General features: G+C 41.2%; 2 protein-coding genes and 1 long non-coding RNA gene across 12 annotated transcripts; 1 reads left to right on the forward strand and 2 right to left on the reverse strand.

Annotated features, from left to right (window-relative positions):
• Positions 1 to 722: 722 nt before the first annotated feature.
• Positions 723 to 3981, reverse strand: LOC307029028. 8 transcript variants are annotated; one of them, XR_013805200.1, is made up of 6 exons: positions 3022 to 3979; positions 2577 to 2631; positions 1896 to 2494; positions 1521 to 1716; positions 1294 to 1392; positions 723 to 856 (listed from the first exon to the last, which is right to left on the reverse strand). It is a non-coding gene; the product is annotated as an uncharacterized lncRNA (long non-coding RNA). The 8 variants fall into 8 exon arrangements; XR_013805201.1 differs by having other exon boundaries at positions 1294 to 1364; positions 3022 to 3978; XR_013805199.1 differs by having other exon boundaries at positions 1294 to 1716; positions 3022 to 3981.
• Positions 3982 to 5161: 1180 nt separating this feature from the next.
• On the forward strand, positions 5162 to 18349 carry usp8 (ubiquitin specific peptidase 8). Of its 3 annotated transcripts, none has more exons than XM_079664583.1 (19): positions 5162 to 5318; positions 6331 to 6493; positions 6787 to 6931; positions 7025 to 7110; positions 7216 to 7357; positions 7716 to 7770; positions 7918 to 8089; positions 8287 to 8449; positions 8532 to 8673; positions 9102 to 9385; positions 9479 to 9952; positions 11105 to 11179; positions 11352 to 11647; positions 13303 to 13521; positions 13839 to 14049; positions 15027 to 15263; positions 15741 to 15883; positions 16084 to 16216; positions 16588 to 18349. In XM_079664583.1, the coding sequence occupies exons 2-19, from the start codon at positions 6390 to 6392 to the stop codon at positions 16744 to 16746; spliced, it is 3240 nt and encodes a 1079-aa protein (XP_079520709.1). In that variant the 5' UTR covers positions 5162 to 5318; positions 6331 to 6389; the 3' UTR covers positions 16747 to 18349. The 3 variants fall into 3 exon arrangements, with proteins under 3 accessions (XP_079520709.1, XP_079520711.1, XP_079520710.1); XM_079664585.1 differs by having other exon boundaries at positions 9479 to 9937; XM_079664584.1 differs by lacking the exon at positions 5162 to 5318 and adding an exon at positions 5374 to 5609.
• LOC307029031 (ubiquitin carboxyl-terminal hydrolase 50-like) lies at positions 16827 to 22572 on the reverse strand. The gene is made up of 7 exons (XM_079664586.1): positions 22375 to 22572; positions 21384 to 21596; positions 20585 to 20780; positions 20271 to 20483; positions 19657 to 19799; positions 19399 to 19534; positions 16827 to 18909 (listed from the first exon to the last, which is right to left on the reverse strand). Exons 2-7 carry the CDS (start codon positions 21566 to 21568, stop codon positions 18721 to 18723), a joined length of 1062 nt encoding a protein of 353 aa, XP_079520712.1. The 5' UTR covers positions 21569 to 21596; positions 22375 to 22572; the 3' UTR covers positions 16827 to 18720.
• Between the last annotated feature and the right edge of the window lie 239 nt (positions 22573 to 22811).

The following is a 22811-nucleotide window of genomic DNA, read 5'->3' on the forward strand; positions in this document are numbered from 1 at the left end:
GTGATAATATTAGGATTAGTGTGAACAACTAGTTTACATGTTAGGCTAACAGTGCCTTGGTTAAAGAGCCTGTTGCTGTTTATAGCTTTGAATTCTTTAAAACCAATATTATCTTCTTAAACTTGTATGGTAGTCAGGAGCATCACTTTCTAATGTTTGATATATTTAGAGGGAGGGGATCTAAAGGAATGCTTCAAAATTCAGATTAGATTAATTTCTACCATTTTCTTAAATTCATGGTAGTTTCAGTAATCCCATGGTAATTGAGGACACAAGTTATCTAAATGACTAATGTCATCTTTATGGCTTTCAGAAAGGACAGGAGACCGACAGGTGACTATCAAAGGACTAGCAGCAGCAGCAGCATGATGATGATGTTAAATGTGTTGTTTTAGGAACATCCATTGCAAATACATGGAATTCAATAAACATTGAATAGCATATCATGCAGTTTGTCTGTGCCTTTTCCTCTGTGTAGTCCTGATTTGCTGTGCTGCCTCCTAGTCGCCACCATGGTTTGCTGTGCTGCCTGGGGATGCTCAAATCGCTCCGAGAAAGGAGTACGAATGTACGGCTTCCCCACTGACACAGAGCGGAGGAAAAAATGGCTTGCTCAAGTCAGCAGGAGCAATTTCACGACCAACAGCAAAAAAATATGTGAGGTTATTATATACAAACACTGCATTTGCACTTTTTCACAAAACGAAAACCACACCATTAGGAAAGCTTAATGTTTTGTTTAATACAAAAAAACAGGGAAAGGCTTGAAAAACACTGAGACTTGAGACTCAGGGTGCAGGGTGAGGGTCTCTGTGCAGGTATTCAGGCTCCATTGAATCCCCCTCTGGTTCTTGTGCTGAAAGAGGGAGTAACAGACAGGAGAAAGGGTTATACACACCTATAAAACACACCTATTGGATGGGAAATTGCCTTGGGGAGATAAGGTGTGGTCTTTGTTCCCAACTGAAGTTATGGAACTTTATTATTTGTGAGTTTAACAAAGTATGACAAATGGCATCAGTAACAGATGTGATATGAATTTCTATAAAGTTGTCTCACATTCTTGGTCATATTTTATATACAGTATGTAATGAGTATAACATGTCCAGTAAGTATAAAGTGTTTCCTAATACTGTGTATTCAACCACTATGGAATATGTATGTGGGCAGACAAAACTGAGTTGTTCTGTGTGTGAAGTAACCTCAAGTCACTCCGCAGGCACATTTTGATGCAGACCGGTTTGTCAAGACAAAAAAGGGCAAGACTAGGCTGAGAGCAGAGGCTATACCCACCATCTTCGTGCATCGCCCTGTGGTCAAAAAGAGAAGGGCCCCTGCACCACGATTCACCCCGGGACCTGTATCTACAAAGCCCATAGCTCATGATCACAGCTATAGTGTAAAAGGTGACACAGGTATAATAAGTATGAACTCTTAGTAACAAAAGTCATATTTCTTATTTTTAAGTGGTATAATATTTTAAATGTTCGAAAATCTACAGTGCCAGCTCTTCTACTTACATTAGTCTCAAAGATTGAGGGAAGAAGGGATGAGGAGACTGAGAGAAAGGAAAGTGACGGTGAAGAAAGAGAGGACATGGCTAGTGAGGAGAGACAGGGAGGGTGGACACCACCCACTCACCCAGCAGCCAGTCAGCATACAAGGGAACCAGCAGCCAGTCAGCATACGAGGGAACCAGCAGCCAGTCAAACAGATCTATTAAAAAAATTAAAGAGAAAATTAAAGAGCCAAGAAGGAATCAACAAAAAAGCAAAGTCTGCACTAAGAAAAATAAGGAAGGAAAATGCAGCTCTCAAGAAAACAATGAAAATTAGGGACAACAAATATAAGAAAACGTTTTAAAAAGACCAACCTAAGGCATTAGGCAGACTCACCACAAAGGGGATGAAATGAAGCAATGAGACAATTAAGAAGGCTTTAAAAATTCGCTTTGCGTGCGGACCAACGGGTTACAAAACTCTGCAGGAATTGCAGATTCCCCTTCCAGGATTAAGGACACTGCAAAGAAGGATGCAATGTGTTAAGTTTGAGCCTGGTGTGTAACAGCTAACATCAATGCCCCTCCACCTGCCAACATCACTGCCCCTCCACCCGTAACATCACTGCCCTTCACCTGCCAACATCACTGCCCCTCCACCTGCCAGCACCCAGCCAGAGGAGCGCAAACAACAAAAACAAGCAAGGTGTCCCGTCATGTACCTGGACATTTGGGTTGGCAAAATGGATTAAGAGAGGGACTTGAAAAACCTTGGTGGCTCTCTACTCATGTTGTTACAGTTGTCTTGGTTGCAGCTCTCAAGTTTTTTTTTGTTGCCATTTCCACATCTTTAGAAAATATGAAATAAATGAAGTGAAATCAACCTCTTCTCTGGAGAACAAACTTTGATTTCTCTGTCTTGTGAGTTTGCAGTCTTGCAGTTTTGCTCCTCCACCTGTAACATCACTGCCCCTCCACCTGCCATACAGTAGGTTACTAACAAGATTACTTATATAATACAGTGATAGAATACATGTTTAGTATGCTTACTTATATAAAACAGTAGTATTAAACTTACCTTGTGTTTTCACTCTCACTTAAGTCCCTTTGCCATCAATCCAAAATCAGCTGAGCTGCAAAATTATAGAGACAGGTAATAATCAACATAATCACAAGGACACAATATGGCTCTGCTAAAAACACTCACTCTTACACGCACCAAAGTTATATTTATCTAATATTTAACTCCCTCCACCCCCGCATACAATCCCTTTTAGAAGACCCTCTTCTCTAATTCAACAACGTTGGACGAAATGACATTAAGAGAACGGAATTTACAATTAAAAGGCTGTTCAACGTGTGTTGCTAACTTGATCCGGAATCCTAGCTTTATCTGTTATCTGTAAACGTTCCCTAAATCTACTAATTTAGGGATAATCCACTGACGTCCTTTAATACACATGTTAATTTGAATCAGATGTACTGATAATATCCGCAATATAAATCTTTAAACTTCTTCTTACCTTTAAAAGTCCGTCACGAACGGTCTATTATGCTGCAACTCTACAGCTCTGCTAGCCTTGGCGCTAACTTCCGGGGAACGATTGAGAGGCTCCACGATCCGCCATTGCTGTAAAAAAGTGGTCCATTGGAGTGAACGGAGATGACGTAACTCTCAGTCTATACGGCGCTGGACACAGCGTACCTCCCTATTACTCATCAGTTTTCCAACTAAGGCTCCAGTGGGGACCGTTTTCCCTGAGTGTGCCTCTCCACTTATGTTTCTTACTCTAAAGCCGTTTTCCCGTTTGTGTTGTCTGAATCAAAAGACGGATAACGAGAAAAACCAAGAAGACCTTATTAAAAAAACGGTCCGGTTTTGGTTTTTGATAGCAATTTCACTCAATTTTTCGTTTTGTATTGAAGAATGAAGAAAAAAAGTCCGGTGGACCGGAAGTTAAAGAACATATTTTAAAAATAAAAGACACGCTATAATGGCAATCATAAATGGCAATGCTGTAAAAGTTCAATCCTGGAACCCAGAAGTCTGACGTGACGACCCTTGGCCCCCCTGCTTCCGGCGCCCATCCTGACGAGGATACGTTTATTTCTGCATTCACATGCAGATATGCGTTTATAGAGAATACAAGTAATCTTTGCATAACTTTATTTCGCTGACTTCCGGTTTGTACTGTGTCGGCAAATCCATTGTCCAGCTTGTCACTGTGTGACTGACAACGTCATGTTTGTTGCATACCTGCAAGATTTACCTGTGACAAATGTCAGCGATGTGAACAGAACTGTCGCCCTACTTTCACCTGCACCCAGCAGCAAGCGGGAGAACGATATCTCATACAGTTCACACAGTAATGGCACAGTTGTTAAGCATTATTTTGTCCAACTATAGTCTCTACATTATGAATTTGATGTTTGTCTAAACTGCTATGAAGCTTACAGCTGAGTTAGAACAGAAAGACATGCAGGCCATAATCACTAGACACTCAAAAGAGGAATGTGTGTGTAAGGCTTACATGAACTGAATTGAAACACATTAGCTGATTAATAAACAAGACATTCAAGTCAAAGTTTTAGGCATTTTCATTTGTAGCACGCTGTAAATATGGACTATGAATGAACGCATACAATGTGGAAACACACAAATAGATTTATTCTCAATACTCATAACATTTATCAGACACAATGACTTTACTGAGAGTGAAAATGACAAGAACATAGTTACTGTATGGTACTGAAGACAAAATAAAATATATTGCATTTACCTCTTCCTCTAACTCTCTCTCCAAAAGTGGCCTCCATTGTTGTGCACAACAAAGTGTTCAAGCTCAGGTTTCTAAGTGATCTAATTGGTTATGGCTTTTAACATGTGCATTCTGGGTGCAGGGGCTTGATAATTGAGTGTTGTATATCAATGGCAGTGTTGTTGCATCAACACACAGGCTGTCGGTTTTGAATAACGTGTCAAATGTAAATAAGAGTGTAGTTATTTGGTCAATCCAGTGTCCAGCTTGTCACTGTGTGACAACGTCATGTTTGTTGCGATACTAAGATTTCCCTGTGACAAATGTCAGCGATGTAAACAGAAATGTCGACCTACTTTCACCTGCACCCAGCAGCAAGCGGGAGAAATGTTTCAAGTTGTACTTGTGAAGTTACGTCTACAATTAAAGGGTGAGTAATTACGCTTTTATTTCTGTAACGTTAAACGTATTGTTTTTCTTCAACAAGTTTGACTACATTGAAAGACAGAGGAGGGACAGTATGTGCATTCTTAATGAACATACTTTGTATTTTTTATGTGTCAGTGAGGTGTTATGCTACAGGTCCATGAAGACAGGCACAGTGAGTTCAGGATGAAGTGGTCTTACTGTCTGGTTCAACATGTTCCTGGGGATTCGGAAAAACGGAAAATTGAACGAAGTTGTTATCAAAAACCAAAATCAGGCCGTTTTTTTTTTATTAGGCCTTCTTGTTATCCGTTTTTTTTATTCAGACAACATAAACAGGAAAACGGCTTTGGTTTCATGTTTTTTCGTTTTTGATTTAAAACGAAAAAAGGCTGGTATTTTCATTTTTTGGTTCAAACGAAAAATCAAACTAACAAAACGTACACGGACCGAGTAGTTAGAGGGTTGGAAAGGACAAGATAAAGTCGTTATTGAAGAAGAAAATGAACACCAGAAGGTGGCAGTAATGCGACATTAAGGACACCCGCTGCCGGATCATCACAGGAGAAGAACAGGCCGGAAGAAGGATTCAGGAATCAGCTGTCAAAAAAGTATAAGCAACGGATCATAAGGAGGTAATTTGTATATGAACAGCATAGTAGTACAATAATCGTGTCGGCATCAGGACTAGAGGATATCTCTTTACATCTGAATATGATAATATCCGTATCTGATCCGCAGTTAAATGCCCACAGTAGCGAACGTTGACGTTAACTGCGTGAGAGCGTAGCAAGCTAACTGACGTAGCTAGCATTCTAACAGAAGACAAACCAGCTAAGTTAACATGTAAATAGTTACTATATGCTGCTAATACCAAAGTTGTGGTTGGTTTGTGCTCTGCGTTTAATAACGTGTGTTTAATCCAGGTAAGGAAAACGGTCACGGTTAACGTTAGCCTTAAAACTCTTACTTGTTGTGTTCAATGTTGACATGTGAGCCATGAAACTAACTTCCGTCCACAAGCTAACTAATGGAGGTACTGCGCTAACAGTGATAGCATAGGTAGATTCATCAACGACATGTCATGTGTTTTAGCTTTACATAACGTTTGTCTTATTAGCTTATGATGCTATGACAATATTACTCAAGAGACCTAAGTGGTGTTACGAAAGTGAAAGTTAAAATGTTTGATGTCAGCACAATTCAATGCTTGTTGTAAAACATCCTGTGTAAATGTATTTGCCTGCCTAATGACTGATAATGAAATTATGTTGGGCTTATCCTCCTAAGATTTCGTACTACACTACCAATCCCTGCTGCGGAGACATTGGTTTAGTTATTAGTTTTATTATGGTAGGGATAACCCTGCTGTTTATTCTAGTATTATTTTGGCAACAATCTTATGTAAACAAACACATATTTTAAAAGCCAGCCAAGATGAGTTCAGCTAAATTGTTTGAAAGGCATTTCTCTATCTCTTACAATAAGTCAAAAGTGTAATTATTGTGGTAGGTTAAACTGTTGTCTTACTTAGAGTGATAATATGTGAGGCCATCAGCTACTTGTTGATGTTATCGATGCTATTTAGAATTTTTAACAGGACTGGTTGAGTGTTTTAGTCACAGCTTTGGTTATTTTGTTTTACAGGGATGTTCAGAGCTTGTGTAGAACACTGCCTGTGAGTCTTACTGAACACATCCGCCAAGATGCCTGCAGTTTCCAACGGGCTCAGAGAGCTGTATCTGTCCACTTCTCTGGGGGAACTCAACAAAAAGGCTGAAATTAAGCCGGACAAGACAAGCACCCGGAAGTAATGCTAACTTTCATGTTTCCAGTATTTACCGTAAAGCACTCATAACACAGAGAAAATGTCTCCAAGTGAGGGAAAAGAGACAAGATAACGTGTGATAGAGATTGTTGCGTTAAAGTTTGAATAAGTGTAATCCTTTTGAAATGTACAGCAACCTTTAATCAAACAAAATTAATTGGGTTCAAAGCCTTGCACCACATGCTAAAATCCCCAGTATAACTTAAGCCCAAGCATTTTACAATCACATGGTGATTATGTTATTTAAATTATGCTTTTTATATGCTTTGTTGCAGCTATGTTCAGAGTGCCTGCAAAATCTTCAAGGCGGCAGAGGAGTGTCGTCTGGACAGAGACGAGGAGAAAGCTTATGTGCTGTACATGAAGTATTTAACTGTATATGACATCATCAAGAAAAGACCAGACTTCAAGCAGCAACCGGTATAGTTAAACATTATAAATGTGTATCTTTGTGTGGAAAACTAACAAGATTTGGATTTAGTGTGTAACTTTTCTCCATTCCATTGTACAAAGGATTATTACATGACCATGCTTGGGCCAAACAGCTTTAAGAAAGCCATCGAAGCCGCAGAGAAACTCTCTGAAAGCCTTAAACTCAGGTTAGTTTTTTAATATTGCACATTACTTATTAATGCATAAGATTCAAAATCTGACTTGAGAAAAACATTTTTTTTTAACTCTTTTAATCTTTACATTGTGAACAGGTATGAGGAAGTTGAGGTTCTAAAAAAACTTGAGGAGAAGGAGAGACAAGAGGAGAAGAAAAGGAGGGAGGAAATGAAAGAGAAAGATAGCGGTCGAGGTTCTCCAAAAGTGTCTTCAGCAAATAAGAAGGACAGCAAAAAGGTAGATATATATTTTCTTGTTATGAATGAAAAAAGATAGGGACTTAATTTCAATGAGAATTGCTTCAGTCTGTGTGTCTAAAACTGACGTTTTGCAAGTGGATGTGAAGGTTGTGGTTTATGATTTTTTTAAATAACTTTTATACAATGTACAGTTTTAAATCTACAGTTTACATCATGCCAGTAATACCAGTGACACTAATAGCCTAATCCGTAAAGATATGAATGGCGCTGTTGTGTCTAATGGTTTGTTTTAATATTTTAATTTAATTGATTTAATAATAAAACAAAGGCCATTTGTCCAAATCCGAATTATTCAAATCAACATTAGCGTTTTAACATGATGATTTCTTTATCAGATAAAAGGAGAACAGAATGAACTGAAGACTGAACTAAGGAATACACCCTCGAAAGGTAAGCAGAATACATTTCCTTCTGATGTTAAAATCTTTCTTTAAACCGAGAGATTAGGTTCCATTATGGTGAGTGTTTCACCTGTGAAGTGCTTGGAATTTGAGACTGTTCTTTTCAGATTTTTTTTATTTCTTTTTTGTCTGATAGCTGCGGTGCCAGCTGGTAGCATCTCAGCTGAGAAACTTTTCCATATGATGGAGGACCAGACAATTACAATAATTGTTATGGATGCGCGCAGCCTCAGGGACTTTGAGGAGTCTCGCATTCAGGTCCCGGGCCAGACGTGCATTAGCGTGCCGGAGGAGGCCGTCAGCCCAGGGTGAGAGTAGGCCTCGTACCTGATAGTTTGAACTGACACTGAATGTGTCATTTGTAAGTTGGACATGAGGATATAAGTGAATGTATTATTCCCTTTTGTTGCTTTTCTGTTTGTCAAATCAAAATAATGAGAAGTAGAAAAGACTACAGTACATTGTAATACCTGTCCTCCTGACCTGGTTCTTTGTGGCTTTTCAGAATCATTGTGACTCAGATTGAGGGGAAGCTGCCAGATGCGTCTAAAGAGCATTGGAAGCGGAGGGGATTTGTGGATTATATTGTGCTGCTGGACTGGTTCAGTTCTGTCACTGACCTTAAACTGGGCACCACCTTGCAGAGCCTCAAAGACGCCCTCTTTAAAGTGAGTGGGTGGGGTTTAGAGTGTGAATAACAACTGCAGAACCTTCCTGTGAGCTACAATGATGTGTTTGCACTCTCCACAGTGGGACAGCATCACAATCCTGCGTAGTGAGCCGCTAGTGCTGGAGGGAGGCTACGAGAACTGGCTGTTGTTTTACCCCATGTTCACATCCAACGCTAAAGTCCACCCTCCTCGGCCGAATGTCATCAGCTCCCGCCCCCAGTGTGAGTATGAGCAGCACCATGGGCATGTTAGAGCTTTGGCCCTTTGTATTTATCAGGCCACGTAGTTTAGTCGATTGTTTGTTATGCAGCTCATGTTGTTTTATTGTAAGAAAAAAAAAGATTAAGGCTAACTAATTCATGTTTAAAATAAAGTGAGTGAATTCTCATTTTACTTATGAGCATTGAATCCCACACCATGCTTGTGTTTTCAAAATGTGATCCTCCATGCACCTTTTAAAAAAACAATGAAATAATCCAAACTGTTACCAGCGGCTACTCTTTTTTTTCTCTTGTCCAAGTGTCATATTTACACTCAATAGTTTCCAAAGCCCATATTAATGGCTCATTTGAAATGACTCTTAAGATAAATGTTCCTATATAAATGATTCTCTTTCAAATGTATTTCCTTCCTGTGATGCTTCGAACAGTGAACTTTAGCTACCCATCCCTAGAGGAACCAAAGCCTGTGACCCCACCTCAACCAGAGCCCGAGGTGACACCCGAGCCTCAGGAGGCCTCCGCTCCTGTGCTGGTGAACGGGGTTGCACCAGCAGAACCCCCCACATCAAAAACCTCCGAGGTTACTGACGGGCCGCCAGACTCTCTGGAGTCCACCGTCACCGGCTCGACCAATTCTGGGCTAGACCTTAGTAAGAAGGGCCCTGCAGCAGGTGCATCCATTCAGACGCCTGCAAACAAAGCTTTCCCACAGGTACTGTATCCGTATATTTGGGAGTATAAAACATAGAGCTGTGTGTTTCAACACCACTCATGTTTTGTTTATTCCTTCTGCTCCCTGTCCCAGTTTGACCGTACCAAGAAACCCTCTGTCTGTGTTACCGACGAGCCAAAGCCCGGCCAGAACGGATCCATGCAGAACGACCCAAATATGCCCGACCGCTCAGTCAAACCATCCATCACCCCCAACAATTCACTGTCTAAAGAAGAACAGAGCCAGATACACTCTGAGGCTGTAGCAGGGATGGAGAAGGCGAAGCAAGAGCAGGAGAAACGAAACCAGGAGCGTCGTGCAGAGGGTGAGAGACGGGAGAAGGAAAGGTTGGAAAGGGAGCAAAGTGAGAAGAAGAAGAAGGACGAGCAGGAGAATGGACCTCAGGAGAAAAAGAAACTGGAACGGCAGAAGGCAGAAGAAGACGATAAAGAGAACAGGGTGTGGGACGACAAAGAGAGGAGGGGAAAGGAGCAGAACTCTGAACCTCCCTCCAAGAGTATGTCCCTGGACTCTCCTGCTCCCAATCATATCGTAAGTGAACTTAAGGTGAGTCCTATTTTCTCCCCATGTTACTTACTACTACAGTGTGACGTTTATTTCAACCCTCTGTCTGTGGGAAAGTCAGAAAAGTAATCCCCAGATCCCACAATGCTAACGTTAGAGTCCCTTTAAGCTGTGTCTTACATGTGTGGCTAAAGGGAAACTGAACAATCCCTTGTTATTATCTCACAGTTTAAACAACGAGACCACAAATCCCCTGCTGAAACACTTTGCACACAAACAGAACTCTTATCTGGTCTGACGAATTAAAGGATTTAAAGCTGTGTAAGACTCATGGACAGTAAAGTAGTTAGGGGAAGATAAGACTTCACAATACCTGGCTGTTAGACATTATATTGTAGAAGATACAACTAATATAACTTTCTTACTATGTACAACCTCTTTTCAACAGCAAAGTTATGGGATTACATAATCCTAGATACAATTAGTTATCTGTAACACTTCAGCTACATTACAGAAGTAAAAAATAAGCTAACTTTGTATGTTTGCCCTTTCATGCTCACCCAGCAGATTATATTTTCCAACACTTCAATCTTACCTCAGAGGCGTTTTGTTGAATTAAATCTTTGTGAAACTAGAAGAAATGAAAGGTGGGGTAGGTCATTTTGGAGAAACCAGCTCGAGTGCGCTAGAATTTGAAAATACACAGCCGGAAAAAATCTGCCACTTCCTTACAGAGCCCCTCCTCCAACACACACGAACGCGCACATGACCAATGAGGGCACGAGATAAGTTTGTGCACAGAGAAGGCTGACAGGCAGGTAGGCCATCCAGTTATTTTAGCCGGCCTGGCTAAAATGATTGGTCGTGCTTTTTACAGAACTACAGCTTCCACAGATGACATTTTTTTTTGGATTTTTTGTCAAAGCACTTCAGATATTCATTGCTATGGGGATGTTAAGAGCATTCCATAGAATATAACAAAAAGTGTATCTCGAGCCGGTTTCTCAAACTTACCTACCCCACCTTTAAGACACTAGTTAGACAGTTATTGTGCATTATAAAAACAGTGATGTATGTAATTAAGTCACACAATTGTATGCCAACCTTTACTTCCCCCCTCACTATGAAACTCTTTCATTGTCATTTTTGTAGAGAACTTTAAAGTAAAGTCGGTTTGTGTTTTTGTTTCTGCAGAGGGAGCCCCTGACCCGAGCAAGAAGTGAGGAGATGGGAAGGAGTGTCCCAGGCCTTCCAATTGGTTGGATGAAGGTACCACATGTTTAAATCTGAAATGTGTTAACTCACTTGATAATTGAAGAATGAAAAAAGGTTAAAAACATATATATTTGAATTGATAAATAATGAAGACCTTATGTGTGCTTGTTTCTTTCAATTAAATGACCTATTTTCTTTCCATGTTCCTCCCTCCATTATTGGCTAGTTCCTGGACACGGTGACGGGGACCTACAGATACTACCATTCCCCGACCAACCGTGTCCACCTGTACCCGCCGGAGGTCACTGTTCCCCAGACCCCCCCCTCCACGCCGCCAACAGTTAAACAGAAACCCCCGCGGCCCGCTGAACCAGACTCCACCCAGGACCAGGACCGGGAGCAGTCTAAACTGAAACGCTCCTACTCCTCCCCCGATATCGCCCAGGACCTGAGAGACGAGGCCCAGAAGAAAACTGCCCCCCCCACCGCTGCTTTCACACCCACCATCAACAGAGACACCAAGTAAGGCACTCGGATGTTTTCTGATATCACTATATAAATATGGATACTTTCTGTTTGTGCTTGACAAAACTATTATATGTCCCAAACAAATCGACAGGCTTGGGCCTAACCCAAGCCGTAACCATGGAAACAGCTTTGTGCTCGAGCCTGATTTACAAACATCATCACCAAGAATCATGAGAACTGTACTGACACATGTTGGTATTCAAATACAAATTAAAACTTAAAACTGAGGTGTCAAAATGTTCAAATATAGACAAAAGCTAAATAAAAGAATGTAGACAATACAATATCTTGACATGCACTGATCAGTTACTGGGGTCAGCTCCTCAGCAATCCCAGCAACTGAAGTCTTAAGGTCGCATTCACACCTGCCTTCTATAGTCCGGTTGAATCGAACCCTGGTGCGTTTCACCACTTGGTGCGGTTCGTTTGGGTCGGTGTGAACACAGTCTGAGACCTCTGAAGTGAACTAAACAACCAGACTCTGGTCTGCTTAAAAGAGGTGGACTCGGACCGCTTGCAAGTGAACTCTGGAGCGGATCATCGCTGATGTGAACGCAGTCTGCACCAAAACCTAGGAAGCGTAGTATTTACGAGTCACAAGAAAGTGGATGTCTTAAAATATTTGGCGAAGCAGAATGAAGTGTTGAACAGTGTCGTAACAGTAAAAATGCTCCGTCAACTATACATAAAAGTCAGAGCCACCTGTCGTCGGTGAAATGCCCTCCTTACGTCTCATTATATGTGCTATAATGTTTTTTAACGGACGTTGTCTGATTATATAATCATATGCGTGGGCCGCTAGTGTCTGTTGATCTCCAGATCAACAGCAGCATGAGAATAACCTGCCGAAAGTGCCGATGCTCCATGGCGGAGGCTGCGGTAGAAATTGCTGGAATTTGCGTTTTTTACCCCCTTAATGTCTGACCAATGGTTGAACAGCATTTCCGTGCACATGACTTGTGTTTAAAGTTTATAGTCCGTTTGAGTTTTGCCCGTGTGAACGCAAACCAATGTAACAAACTGTGGTCTGGTGCGCACCAGAGAAGCGGACTATTAGGTGTGAATGCGATCGAGTGTCTAGCGTTTTGAATCAATCATTATAATGTGTTTTTTTGGATATAACACATTAAGATAAGATATTATCTATTAATCCCAAAGTGGGATTTTTTTGATGTAGCAGCATGTAAAACAAAGTATTGCACATAATTAGGAATAAAAAAAGAGTAGAAAATATAAAATTATACAATATGAACATCTTAAAATAGGAGATAAAACAGAACTAAAAGAGTGAAAATATAAAAGTTGACCGTGAATATAAAAATATGTAGACAATAATAAAAACACTATTCAAGAGCTAAATTACAGCCAACCCAATATAAAAGTAGGATATCATTTACATTTAGTGTGCAAGAATGGCATATGAAATTAAATATAAATGTACAGTGAGATGTTATAAGTCCAGTTAACAAAAGAGAAGCTATGGAGCAGCCAGAGGTGAGTGGTTCTATAGACTTATGTTTTCCTGTATCCTTGTGACAGAGGATCTGGAGCAGTCTGTTAGTGAAGGAGCTGTCTGTCCAGCACATTGTAAACTCTTTAGCCTTATCTCTGCAGAAACTGCTCTCTCATTGTGTTCCTCTGTCCTGCAGGCCTGCCACTAAAGTCTATTCTAAAGTGGAGATCGCACGGCCGTCAGCTGCCAAAATTCGCAACCTCAACCCTTCTTTTGGAGGTCTGGGTCCATCGCTGACGGGCCTCCGCAACATGGGCAACACATGCTACATGAACTCCATCCTGCAATGTCTGTGCAACACTCCTCCCATGGCCGAGTACTTCAACAACAATTACTACCTGGAGGACATCAACAGGTCAGATTCTGGATATGTAACGTAATAATAATATATGCCTGTAATAACTGCAAAATATACCTGGCTGCTATATCTCCAAAATGGTTACAGATGTGTACCGGTATTTTGTAAATTGTTTAATTTTGTATCTTTACTAAAGAAAATGGTGCATGCTTCTTATTTAATACTAAGCTGTTTTTGGCTCTTTTCTGCTGTAACAAATGTACATTTCCCCACTGTGGGACAAATAAAGGTATTTTCTGATAACTACTTCCCAGAAAGAGACATGAATGAGGTAAATATTTAAGATGTCCATCGCTGCTTTGTGTTTCTCCCAGGTACAACATCCTCGGCCATAAGGGCGAGGTGGCGGAGGAGTTTGGAGTGATCATGAAGGCGCTGTGGAGCGGTCTGTACAAGAGCATCAGCCCGCGGGACTTTAAGGTCACCATAGGCAAGATCAATGACCAGTTTGCTTGCTATGACCAGCAAGACTCCCAGGAGCTGCTGCTGTTCCTCATGGACGGGCTCCACGAGGACCTCAACAAGGTAGCGCACGCACTTCATGCAACATTTAGAACAACCATCAGTGTGGCATAAATAAAGTATTTAAAAGCTTTCGAATACTGCTCGGAGAAACATTTACATCTAATGTGCTCAACCTCGATTACATATTGAGTGAATAAATGATAAGTCATTAATTTATTTGAACTGTGTCTTCTGCTACTGCCTGTTAACGATGCAAAACGCAGTCTTTTATCATTTTTCTTCTGTTTTTTTCACCTGGTTTCATTTTGATGGCAAATTAGAAAGTAAGTGACTAGCTGTGTGTCCTTGGTCCTCCTGCAGCAGTGTGAGTGTGGCGTGTCTGCATCTGTCCGGTCTGATGCTCTGTCAAAACCTCTCTGCATGTAGACCCAAGACATGCCTCATTGCCTGTAGTGACTGATGTTACCGGCTTCATGTGCATTTGAATGGAGGAAAGGACTAGATGAATAGGGAAAGACAATTTCATAGCTTGATAATTATGCTTTTTCTATTTTTAGACATCAAAACATGATTGTTTTTCAATTTCTTTCAACGGAAGGCAACAAGCAGTCAGAGATGAGAAGGAAAGGCAGCTTTGAGATTCACTCTTTCCATTGTGTTTGATGAGGTTGTAACGGCTGATGACGTCCATTTCTCATGACACACTCTCCATCTTATCCCCTTTGTGTGATGTTCAGACCCGTCTGCCATTGGTTGGCTCTGTCCCCTCTCCCCTTTTATCTCTAGGCTAATGCTATAAGTCTGTCTAATTAATGAGTTATTAATTAGCAAGCGTTAACCTGCCTCTCATATCTTCCTACCTATCATAATGACCTGGCTGAACTGCATGCAAATGAACTGAAAGAGATTAGGACTTGAATTCACTTAGACACTCAGTCTGCAGTGTGTAACTTCTCCTGAGTCGTGAAGACAGCTTGCTTAGACCTTGAGCTGCAGTTGCTTTTGTGTATCAACATGTTTTCTGTCTCTGGTGTCAGGCGGACAACAGGAAGCGGTACAAAGAGGAGGATAACGACCATATGGATGATCAGGCAGCAGCCGACCTGGCCTGGAGCAAACACAAGCTGCTGAACGAGTCTATCATCGTGGCTCTGTTCCAGGGTCAGTTCAAGTCCACCGTGCAGTGTCTGACCTGCCACCGCAAGTCACGGACCTTTGAGACCTTCATGTACCTGTCGCTGCCTCTGGCCTCCACCAGCAAGTGCTCCCTGCAGGTCGGTCACACAACAACCTGCCAACGTTTTGTTTTGAGCTTTTTCTGAGTAACGTAGCCACTCAACCAAATGAAATGTAATGTTGGGATAGCAGAGTTCACATTTAAGTTCAAATGTATGCAGGGTTTCACATGTAAAGATTGAAAATGCAAAAGATTCAAAGGATTTAATGTCATATGCACATTAGCTACAGTGTAGAAATGGCAATTCAAATCTTACGACGCGAGCTCTTCCAGCGATGCAACGTAGTTAAATAATAAAATACAAATAAAAAATAGTGCAAGAAGTCTATATACACGTAATTAGAATATGATATACATAACATGCTGTACTGTTGAGTTCAGTGTTTCTTTCTCTTAACAAACACATAAACCTTCATCTTACTACATCTTGAAGGCTTATAATGCTACTGAGTGTCTATGTAAATATATTTCTCTGTTATATATTTCAACTGATATGCTTGCTGCTTCTCGGCAGGATTGTCTGAGGCTGTTCTCCAAGGAAGAGAAGCTGACGGACAACAACAAGGTGTTCTGCCGACACTGCAAAGCCCACAGAGACTCCACCAAGAAGCTGGAGATCTGGAAGGTCCCGCCCATTGTCCTGGTGCACCTAAAGCGGTGTGTAGGGATGTCTGCATTACAATGATGTACACTAAATGGCTTTGTCACTGTCTATTGATGAACTCATAACTTTTAGCTCCAAACTAAATGCAGACTTTCACTTTTTTGGAAATATGATTTGATTTGTAATTTCTGTAAATGTTCTTACTGTTCCCACAATTGACACTCTTTTTCTTTAATGGGTTTAATTTCTGCAGATTCTCCTATGAGGGCAGATGGAAGCAGAAGCTACAGACGTCTGTAGATTTCCCTCTAGAAACTCTGGACCTGTTCCAGTACGTCATTGGACCCAAAACCAACCTGAAGAGATACAGCCTGTATGGGGTTTCTGTAAGTACTCTCCAGATACCCAAATGTCTATGCAAATATTAGTTTTCCATGATGTGTCCTCTTTTTAAAAGGAGCTTCAGAGATGCATTAACAAGTATCATTATTGTTATTGCTGTGTACTTATATATTCTATCTCCAGTATATCTATGTTTCATAAAGCTGACTGTCCTTTGTTTGATTCAGTCTATAAACGGTTGGAAAATAAACCAATAACAAATAAGTATAGCAATGTTTTGACTATAGATTGACTGTGTGCGCATTAGAAAATGGGGATAGTTAAGAATATCGTGAACATTTTTAACGGTTTACAATTCATTATAGTAATTATCTAGCTGCTTCGAAAGCCTGACCCTCTTTTTCTCCACTCCCAGAACCACTACGGGGGTTTAGACGGCGGCCATTACACGGCCTACTGTAAGAACGGCCCCAAACAGCGCTGGTACAAGTTTGATGACCACGAGGTGATGGAAATCTCCACCCCCTCCGTCAAGTCCTCCGCAGCCTACATCCTGTTTTACTCCACCCTGTGATGGAGCCGTAGGACACAAAGAGAGAGCACCACACCAGACTCTAAAGCCTGGAGGTTGTTTGTTCTTTTTACAGCTGAGGACCTGCCTGGCGCACATGGCTGTGGGTCGACTAGTCGTGTGTGTGCACACTAGTGGCGATTAGAAAGTTGCAGATGGGAGGAAGGTGTAGGCACACTGTGCAATGCTTCAGCTTCTAGAGGACCCTATACCTGTTAAACATGCCGTCTGTTCTTATTACTGATCATCTAGTGACTAACTGAGGCTCCTTTTACTTCTCGATGGGTGTGTGTAGGGCTGACGGATGATTCAGATGCTCTTCATTCTTTTCTGCCCTCGGTGTGGACGGCTGTATCGCAGAACAGATCGGTTCTGTGTCTACAGCCGAGTAACAGTTAGACGCCATGTACATACTTACCAATGCTGATGTTGCACATTCAAAATGTAAATACCGGAGGGCAAGGTGTTTATCTGTTAAGTGACCAAATTATCTTTTTTTTTCTTCTTGAAAGTAGCAGCCTTCATTGTGTCATCATATATAAGACATACTGTGTAGGGGTTTAAAGGGATATTCAACCCCAAAAGCAAAGATGTATGTTTCCCCTCTCACCTGTAGTGCCACGTATCATGTCTGTGGATTATCTATAGTCACTGGGCCCTGATCTCTACATTGCTTTGTTTCTTTTTTCTTAAATGGAATTATTGATGTTCGAGCAACCAAGTGCTATTATAGTTGAGAGGAAGCAGACATTTTCTCCAGCCTAAATCTCTGAACTCTCTGCAACTCCCACATTGAAACAATCTGTGTTGATAAACAGCACTACAGGTAAGAGGAGAAATATGTGTTTATGATTTTGAGGTCAACTGGCCCCACTCTATGGTCTTCATGGGCTGGAAGAGGCCGTGTGTGTGTTGGCTTTTGCATTCTTCCTTAAACTAGGATTGAGATTGTTGCTTGTTCATATTAGCCACATTGTTGCACTTACACAATATGCAATTGGTTTAAGTTCATGTGTAACACCTTGTTTAACAGCACACATTGACACTCCACTCTTTCATACGATGCTGATGCTGAGAGCTTGTCCGTCTCTTCCCGGGCAGCGACAGAATAAACCACCTGCAGAATTCTCTGTTCACACACTTAACTCTTTACATTCATATATTCAGACACAACTGCTATTTAGAGGGAACATTACTGGGATTACTTTGCATCCTTCTTGGCGTTTACCAGTTCTGCTGGTTTCCAGAAGGCTTTCATTTAGATTTATATCATTTTATTTCTGTGTTCAGTACTGACCCGAGAGAATATGAAGTCATGAGAAGATGACCTTGATCACTTACGCGAGTGTGTTAGCGTCAACCTGACCGACTGACTGACTGACAAGCCCAAACTGAACTGATGTTTCCTATGAAGGACCTGAGGCGGCAGGATTTGACTTCCTATGTAAAGTTTTATTGCCTAGCATGAGATCATTATCTGTTTTCTTTTTACTTGTACATGATGATTTTATTACTTAATGCTCTGGAAACAATTAGTTTCTGATATAACGATTATATTAACCTCAAACAACTCGTATGACTATTTATTAAAACTGCTTCAAATTAATGTTTGTGTCTGTTTGGCTTTTTCAGGAGATACCGGCTACAATGGAGCCATTTAAAAAAAGGTCCGATAATTATGGGGTTAAGGAAACCTTCCAGCTAATCCTCTAGTCTCTTCCTTTCTACGGATATAAGACAATATTGTGTAGAAATATTACACACAAACATTTAGACAGGATATCATTATTATTACACACAAGACAATATTGGATATTTATTCAAAGAGCCGTTGTGGTTATGCCAGCCAAAATAAAGAACACAATAAAGAGCAGATATCTTTTAAAGTATGCTTTCTTAACTGATTTACCCTGGACTTCTTTTAACAAACGATAGACACCAGGGTATCCATTAAACAGCACATGTGGCCTGCTGGGCTCAGAGTCCGTGGATGTTGGGCTTCTGGAAGGGCTTGCGGCTGTAGAGCAGCATGTAGGCATTGGGAGATTGAACAAGGCTGTCCTGGACCTCTCTGACTGCTGAGTCATCAAAACAGTGCCAGGTCCGAGTCAGCGCGTTGTGGCACAGAGCGGTGTAGTGACCCATGTTCAGGTGACCTATGTGGTTCTAGAGGATGAAAAGGTTTATTTACACAAAGTGAATCAAATCTCAAATTCTTTAGCCACAATTGATCATTTTATGATTTAGCAAGTACTGTACACAGTGGCCAGTTTTATGTAGTCATATACAAACAATTAAAACAAGACCGTCCTTTTAAAATGTGGTTTTAAAGTTTAATATCACTCAACAACACACTAATTACATTGTTACTAAGATATGAAGTAACTGCATTCATCACCGTCAACATATGTAAATTAAAGAAGTATATAATACATAAACAGAAATACTAATAATGACATAGTGACAGGTTTTTGTCAATTTTAGTGTCTTATCATCTAAACAAGTTATTTTGTATCTGCAATGAGAAAGAAAGTTTGAAATCTTCTATTGAATCCTTCCAGAGTTTAAGAATCAGTCGTTTTTTTGTAATAAAGTGTACACTCAAATATCATTTAGGCAGTACAGTTCATAATACATGTGTGTATGTTTACTGACCACAACAGCATAAAGGTGGTATGAAGAAAATGAGTTGTTCTGTACTGAGCTGGACAGAAACGGGGAGAGGTCGAGCATGGAGGAGAACTCGACATTAGTCTTCAGTTTCACCTGGTTCTTCCCCTTACAACCAAACCTGGAGGAGATAAAGATACATTTGATTAACACAACACTCATTCCTTTGACACTTAAACACATACCCTTGCTGTTTAGTGTTAAAGTTTTACCTTTAACAGATAACGTAATGTGACTACCCACCGTTTCAGGTGCAACATGAGGATCTCTGGAGGTTTGTCTAAACAAGTGAGGACTGTCGTTTCTCTCCTCAGCCCACACATGGAACACAACATCTGCTCCCCCCCGGTCAGGACGGTCTGCTCGAAGAACAGAGACAGGCAGTCCTGCAACATGGTGACAGAAGTGAGAGAGCAATGAGACAACTTTATCTAAAACGTGCTATACATACAGAGGGATATGGACACATACATTGAGGTACAGGGCTCCACAAAGGCCACAGATCCAAAGAGAAATCTTCGGTCATTTTGCATCCCTTGTTTTTATTTCTGTAGTGGTTATATTATTCGGTAATAATATCAGTAGTCGTATTCTGTCGGTTTTTGGTTGTTGTGTGTGGAGCTTTGTATAGTTTTGTTGAAGTTTTGATTTTCTTTGTGGTCTTTTTGAATCTGTTTTTGGTTGTTTAGCATCTCGTGGTGATTTTGTGTCTTTGTGGCTTCCTAAAAATAAATGTTACCAGTAGCCTACATTTAAACAGAGGATCTGGCCCAGGGACCCTTAGCCTGTACAGTAATCTGTCCATGAGTCATGTTGATGTTTCCAGGGTAGCAGGTGTTAGAAGGTGTAAAATGTACCTGAATGGAGCACTTATTGATGTCTGTTGGGAGAGGCAGTGACAGCACAGTGAAGGTCTGAGTGCTGTGTGTCTGGTTGTCGCAGTGCATGCAGAGGGTCATGTAGGCCAGCTGGCCCTCGAACAGATGTGACACGATGGTGGACCCCCCCACCGCAGGGACACAGTTCCTCTTCTGGTCTTGTCTTGGTCGTTTTGAGGAGCGCATCTTGTGCTTTGAAACAAAGTAAGTACACACAAATACACATTTACTCTTTCTGATGGTGTAATGATTCACCACAGAGAGATACCTCTGAGTGATAGATGGTGCTGCACCTTATTGAGGTCGTCGTGGAGTGCGTTAAGGAGGAAGAGCAGCAGTTCCTGGGCGTCCTGCTGGGAGTAGTTGTTGAACTGGGGGAGGATTGAGCACAGCACTGACCTGGCTTCCACAGGCGCACAGCTGGAGCTCCTTCCCAGCCACATCTCCTCCAGCAGGCGGACAAACGTCACCACCACCCGACACTTCAACCTGCATGAATCGAGTTGAAACTGCTGAGAAAACATGACCCCCTCAGCATTAAAGGTCACCTGTTGTGCAAAATCCACTTTTGCATGTCTTTTCTACATAAACATGTGTCCCCTCTGTGTAAAGAGATTTTGAACGTTTCAGGAAAAAGGATTGTCTCTCTTTTTGTCCTGATCCATTTATATAAAAACCTGTCGGAAAATTAGCTGATCAGATTTTGGCCACTTTTTGATGTCATAACTATGTTTTGGCTTGCGTAACCATTAGCCAATCACCATCCAAGGTAACCCCCCCCCCCACACACCTTATCACCTGAATCTTCTCCTAGAGCACCATTGTGTTCTTTTTAACCAGATATCTCTCAGAGGGGCGTGGGGAGTGGCTCCTTATTTTCATCTAAAGTAACAGACAGAGAATCAGCACTTTTGAAAAAACAGAAGGGTTTATGGGATGCTACAATGCATGATCTGTTTGGTATTTGGAGCCAAACACTTCAGAGATATATTTTGTATATATCTGAGACCTATAATATATTGATGAAAAACATTATAATAGGGGACCTTTAAGGTGAGTGAGAAAGAGGGACAGCAGGAGGAAGGGTCTTACCTCCTCAGCTCTTTGCGAGTGTCCTGATCGAGGAGGTGCTCCACGAGAGGCACAGTGGAACACAGACACTGTAACACAGCATTTAAGTAGCAGGAGTTGCCTGCGTTGTCCAAACCGCACACTCCCGGTCTGTTCCCGCCCTGCAGCCTCGCCGCAGAGCTGCAGCCTTCTCTCTCATTTTCCATCACATGACCACAGCTGATGGTGTTCGTCCTGCAAGACAGACATCAAAACCAAATGCTTATTCATGTGCAGCAGTGCACATTGTATTATAGTTTGATATTGGCACATCATGAAAAAAACACGAGTAAGTATTCTATAGCTTTATAGATGAGTTTATAATTAATGGAAAGAAAAGTCAGTTGTTGAATACATTGGCTCCAGTATTTTAAACATGAGGATGTGAGAGTTTTGTCTTCAGTATTTTTGGCTGAAAAAAATTATAAAATAAAAAAAACCGAAACATTTATGATTTTCAATTAATACAAAAAGATAGTCTGCAATGTAACTATTTATGGAGTTAATAATTAGTTCCAGCCCTGATTCTATAAATACCAACCCAATTTACAGTGATAAACAACTAGCTCAGTGTACTGTATCTTCTACCTCTTCCCTTGCACTATATGACCAATAATGTTACCTATACTATTACCATCTATATTAACAGCACCTACATCATTTCTTATTTTGAATAATTGAATGTCCCAAAATGTGCATTGTCCTAAGAAAATATTCTCACATTTCATGAATTGTTCTAAATGTCATATTCATTTCAATTTAATTTATAGCCTAATTTAATTGGGTAAAATGTGTCTGAATAAATTATATTTAAAATAGCAGAGCATTCCAAAGTGAGTCTTTGTATCAGTACTTTCTGAAATAAAAAAGCATCACTGACTTGCCTTTGGATGCTTTTTTCCCAAACATCTTCTAGTGAGAAGTATTGTATTCGCCTTAATTGAAACACTATACAAAAGCAGTAAAAACTAACCTTTGCTTGGACAGATTTGTCAGACTTGTCTCCTGGTAAAAGCTGTCCTGTCGAGGCAGGACGGGCACAGTGACGCTGCTGTCGGCCGCCAGCTTAGAGGCCAGAGTCCTGCTGAACTTTGTCAGGGAGACCTGCCTGAGGGAACCTTCGCACTGCAGGGTGTGGAGCACAAAGGTGTTGATGCACAGGATGTGCAGCGTCACCCAGAGGCCGGGGAGAAACATCTCCAGCACTGACCCCTTCTGGTCGGGCTGAGGAAACAGAGCAGGCCCGGTCCAGCCCTGCAGGTGGGCCAGCTGAGACACTGTGTCCTCAGAGGTTTGTTTGAGCATGACGGGTGGAGAAGATATGTTGACAGGTGAAACAAATTGAATGTCCACCCCTAAGCTAGAGAAGACGTCTGACAGTCTCCCATCCATCCGAGCAGAGCTGTCCAT

Source organism: Notothenia rossii (genome assembly GCF_949606895.1).
Source record: "Notothenia rossii genome assembly, chromosome: 2".
Classification (NCBI taxonomy): domain Eukaryota; kingdom Metazoa; phylum Chordata; class Actinopteri; order Perciformes; family Nototheniidae; genus Notothenia; species Notothenia rossii.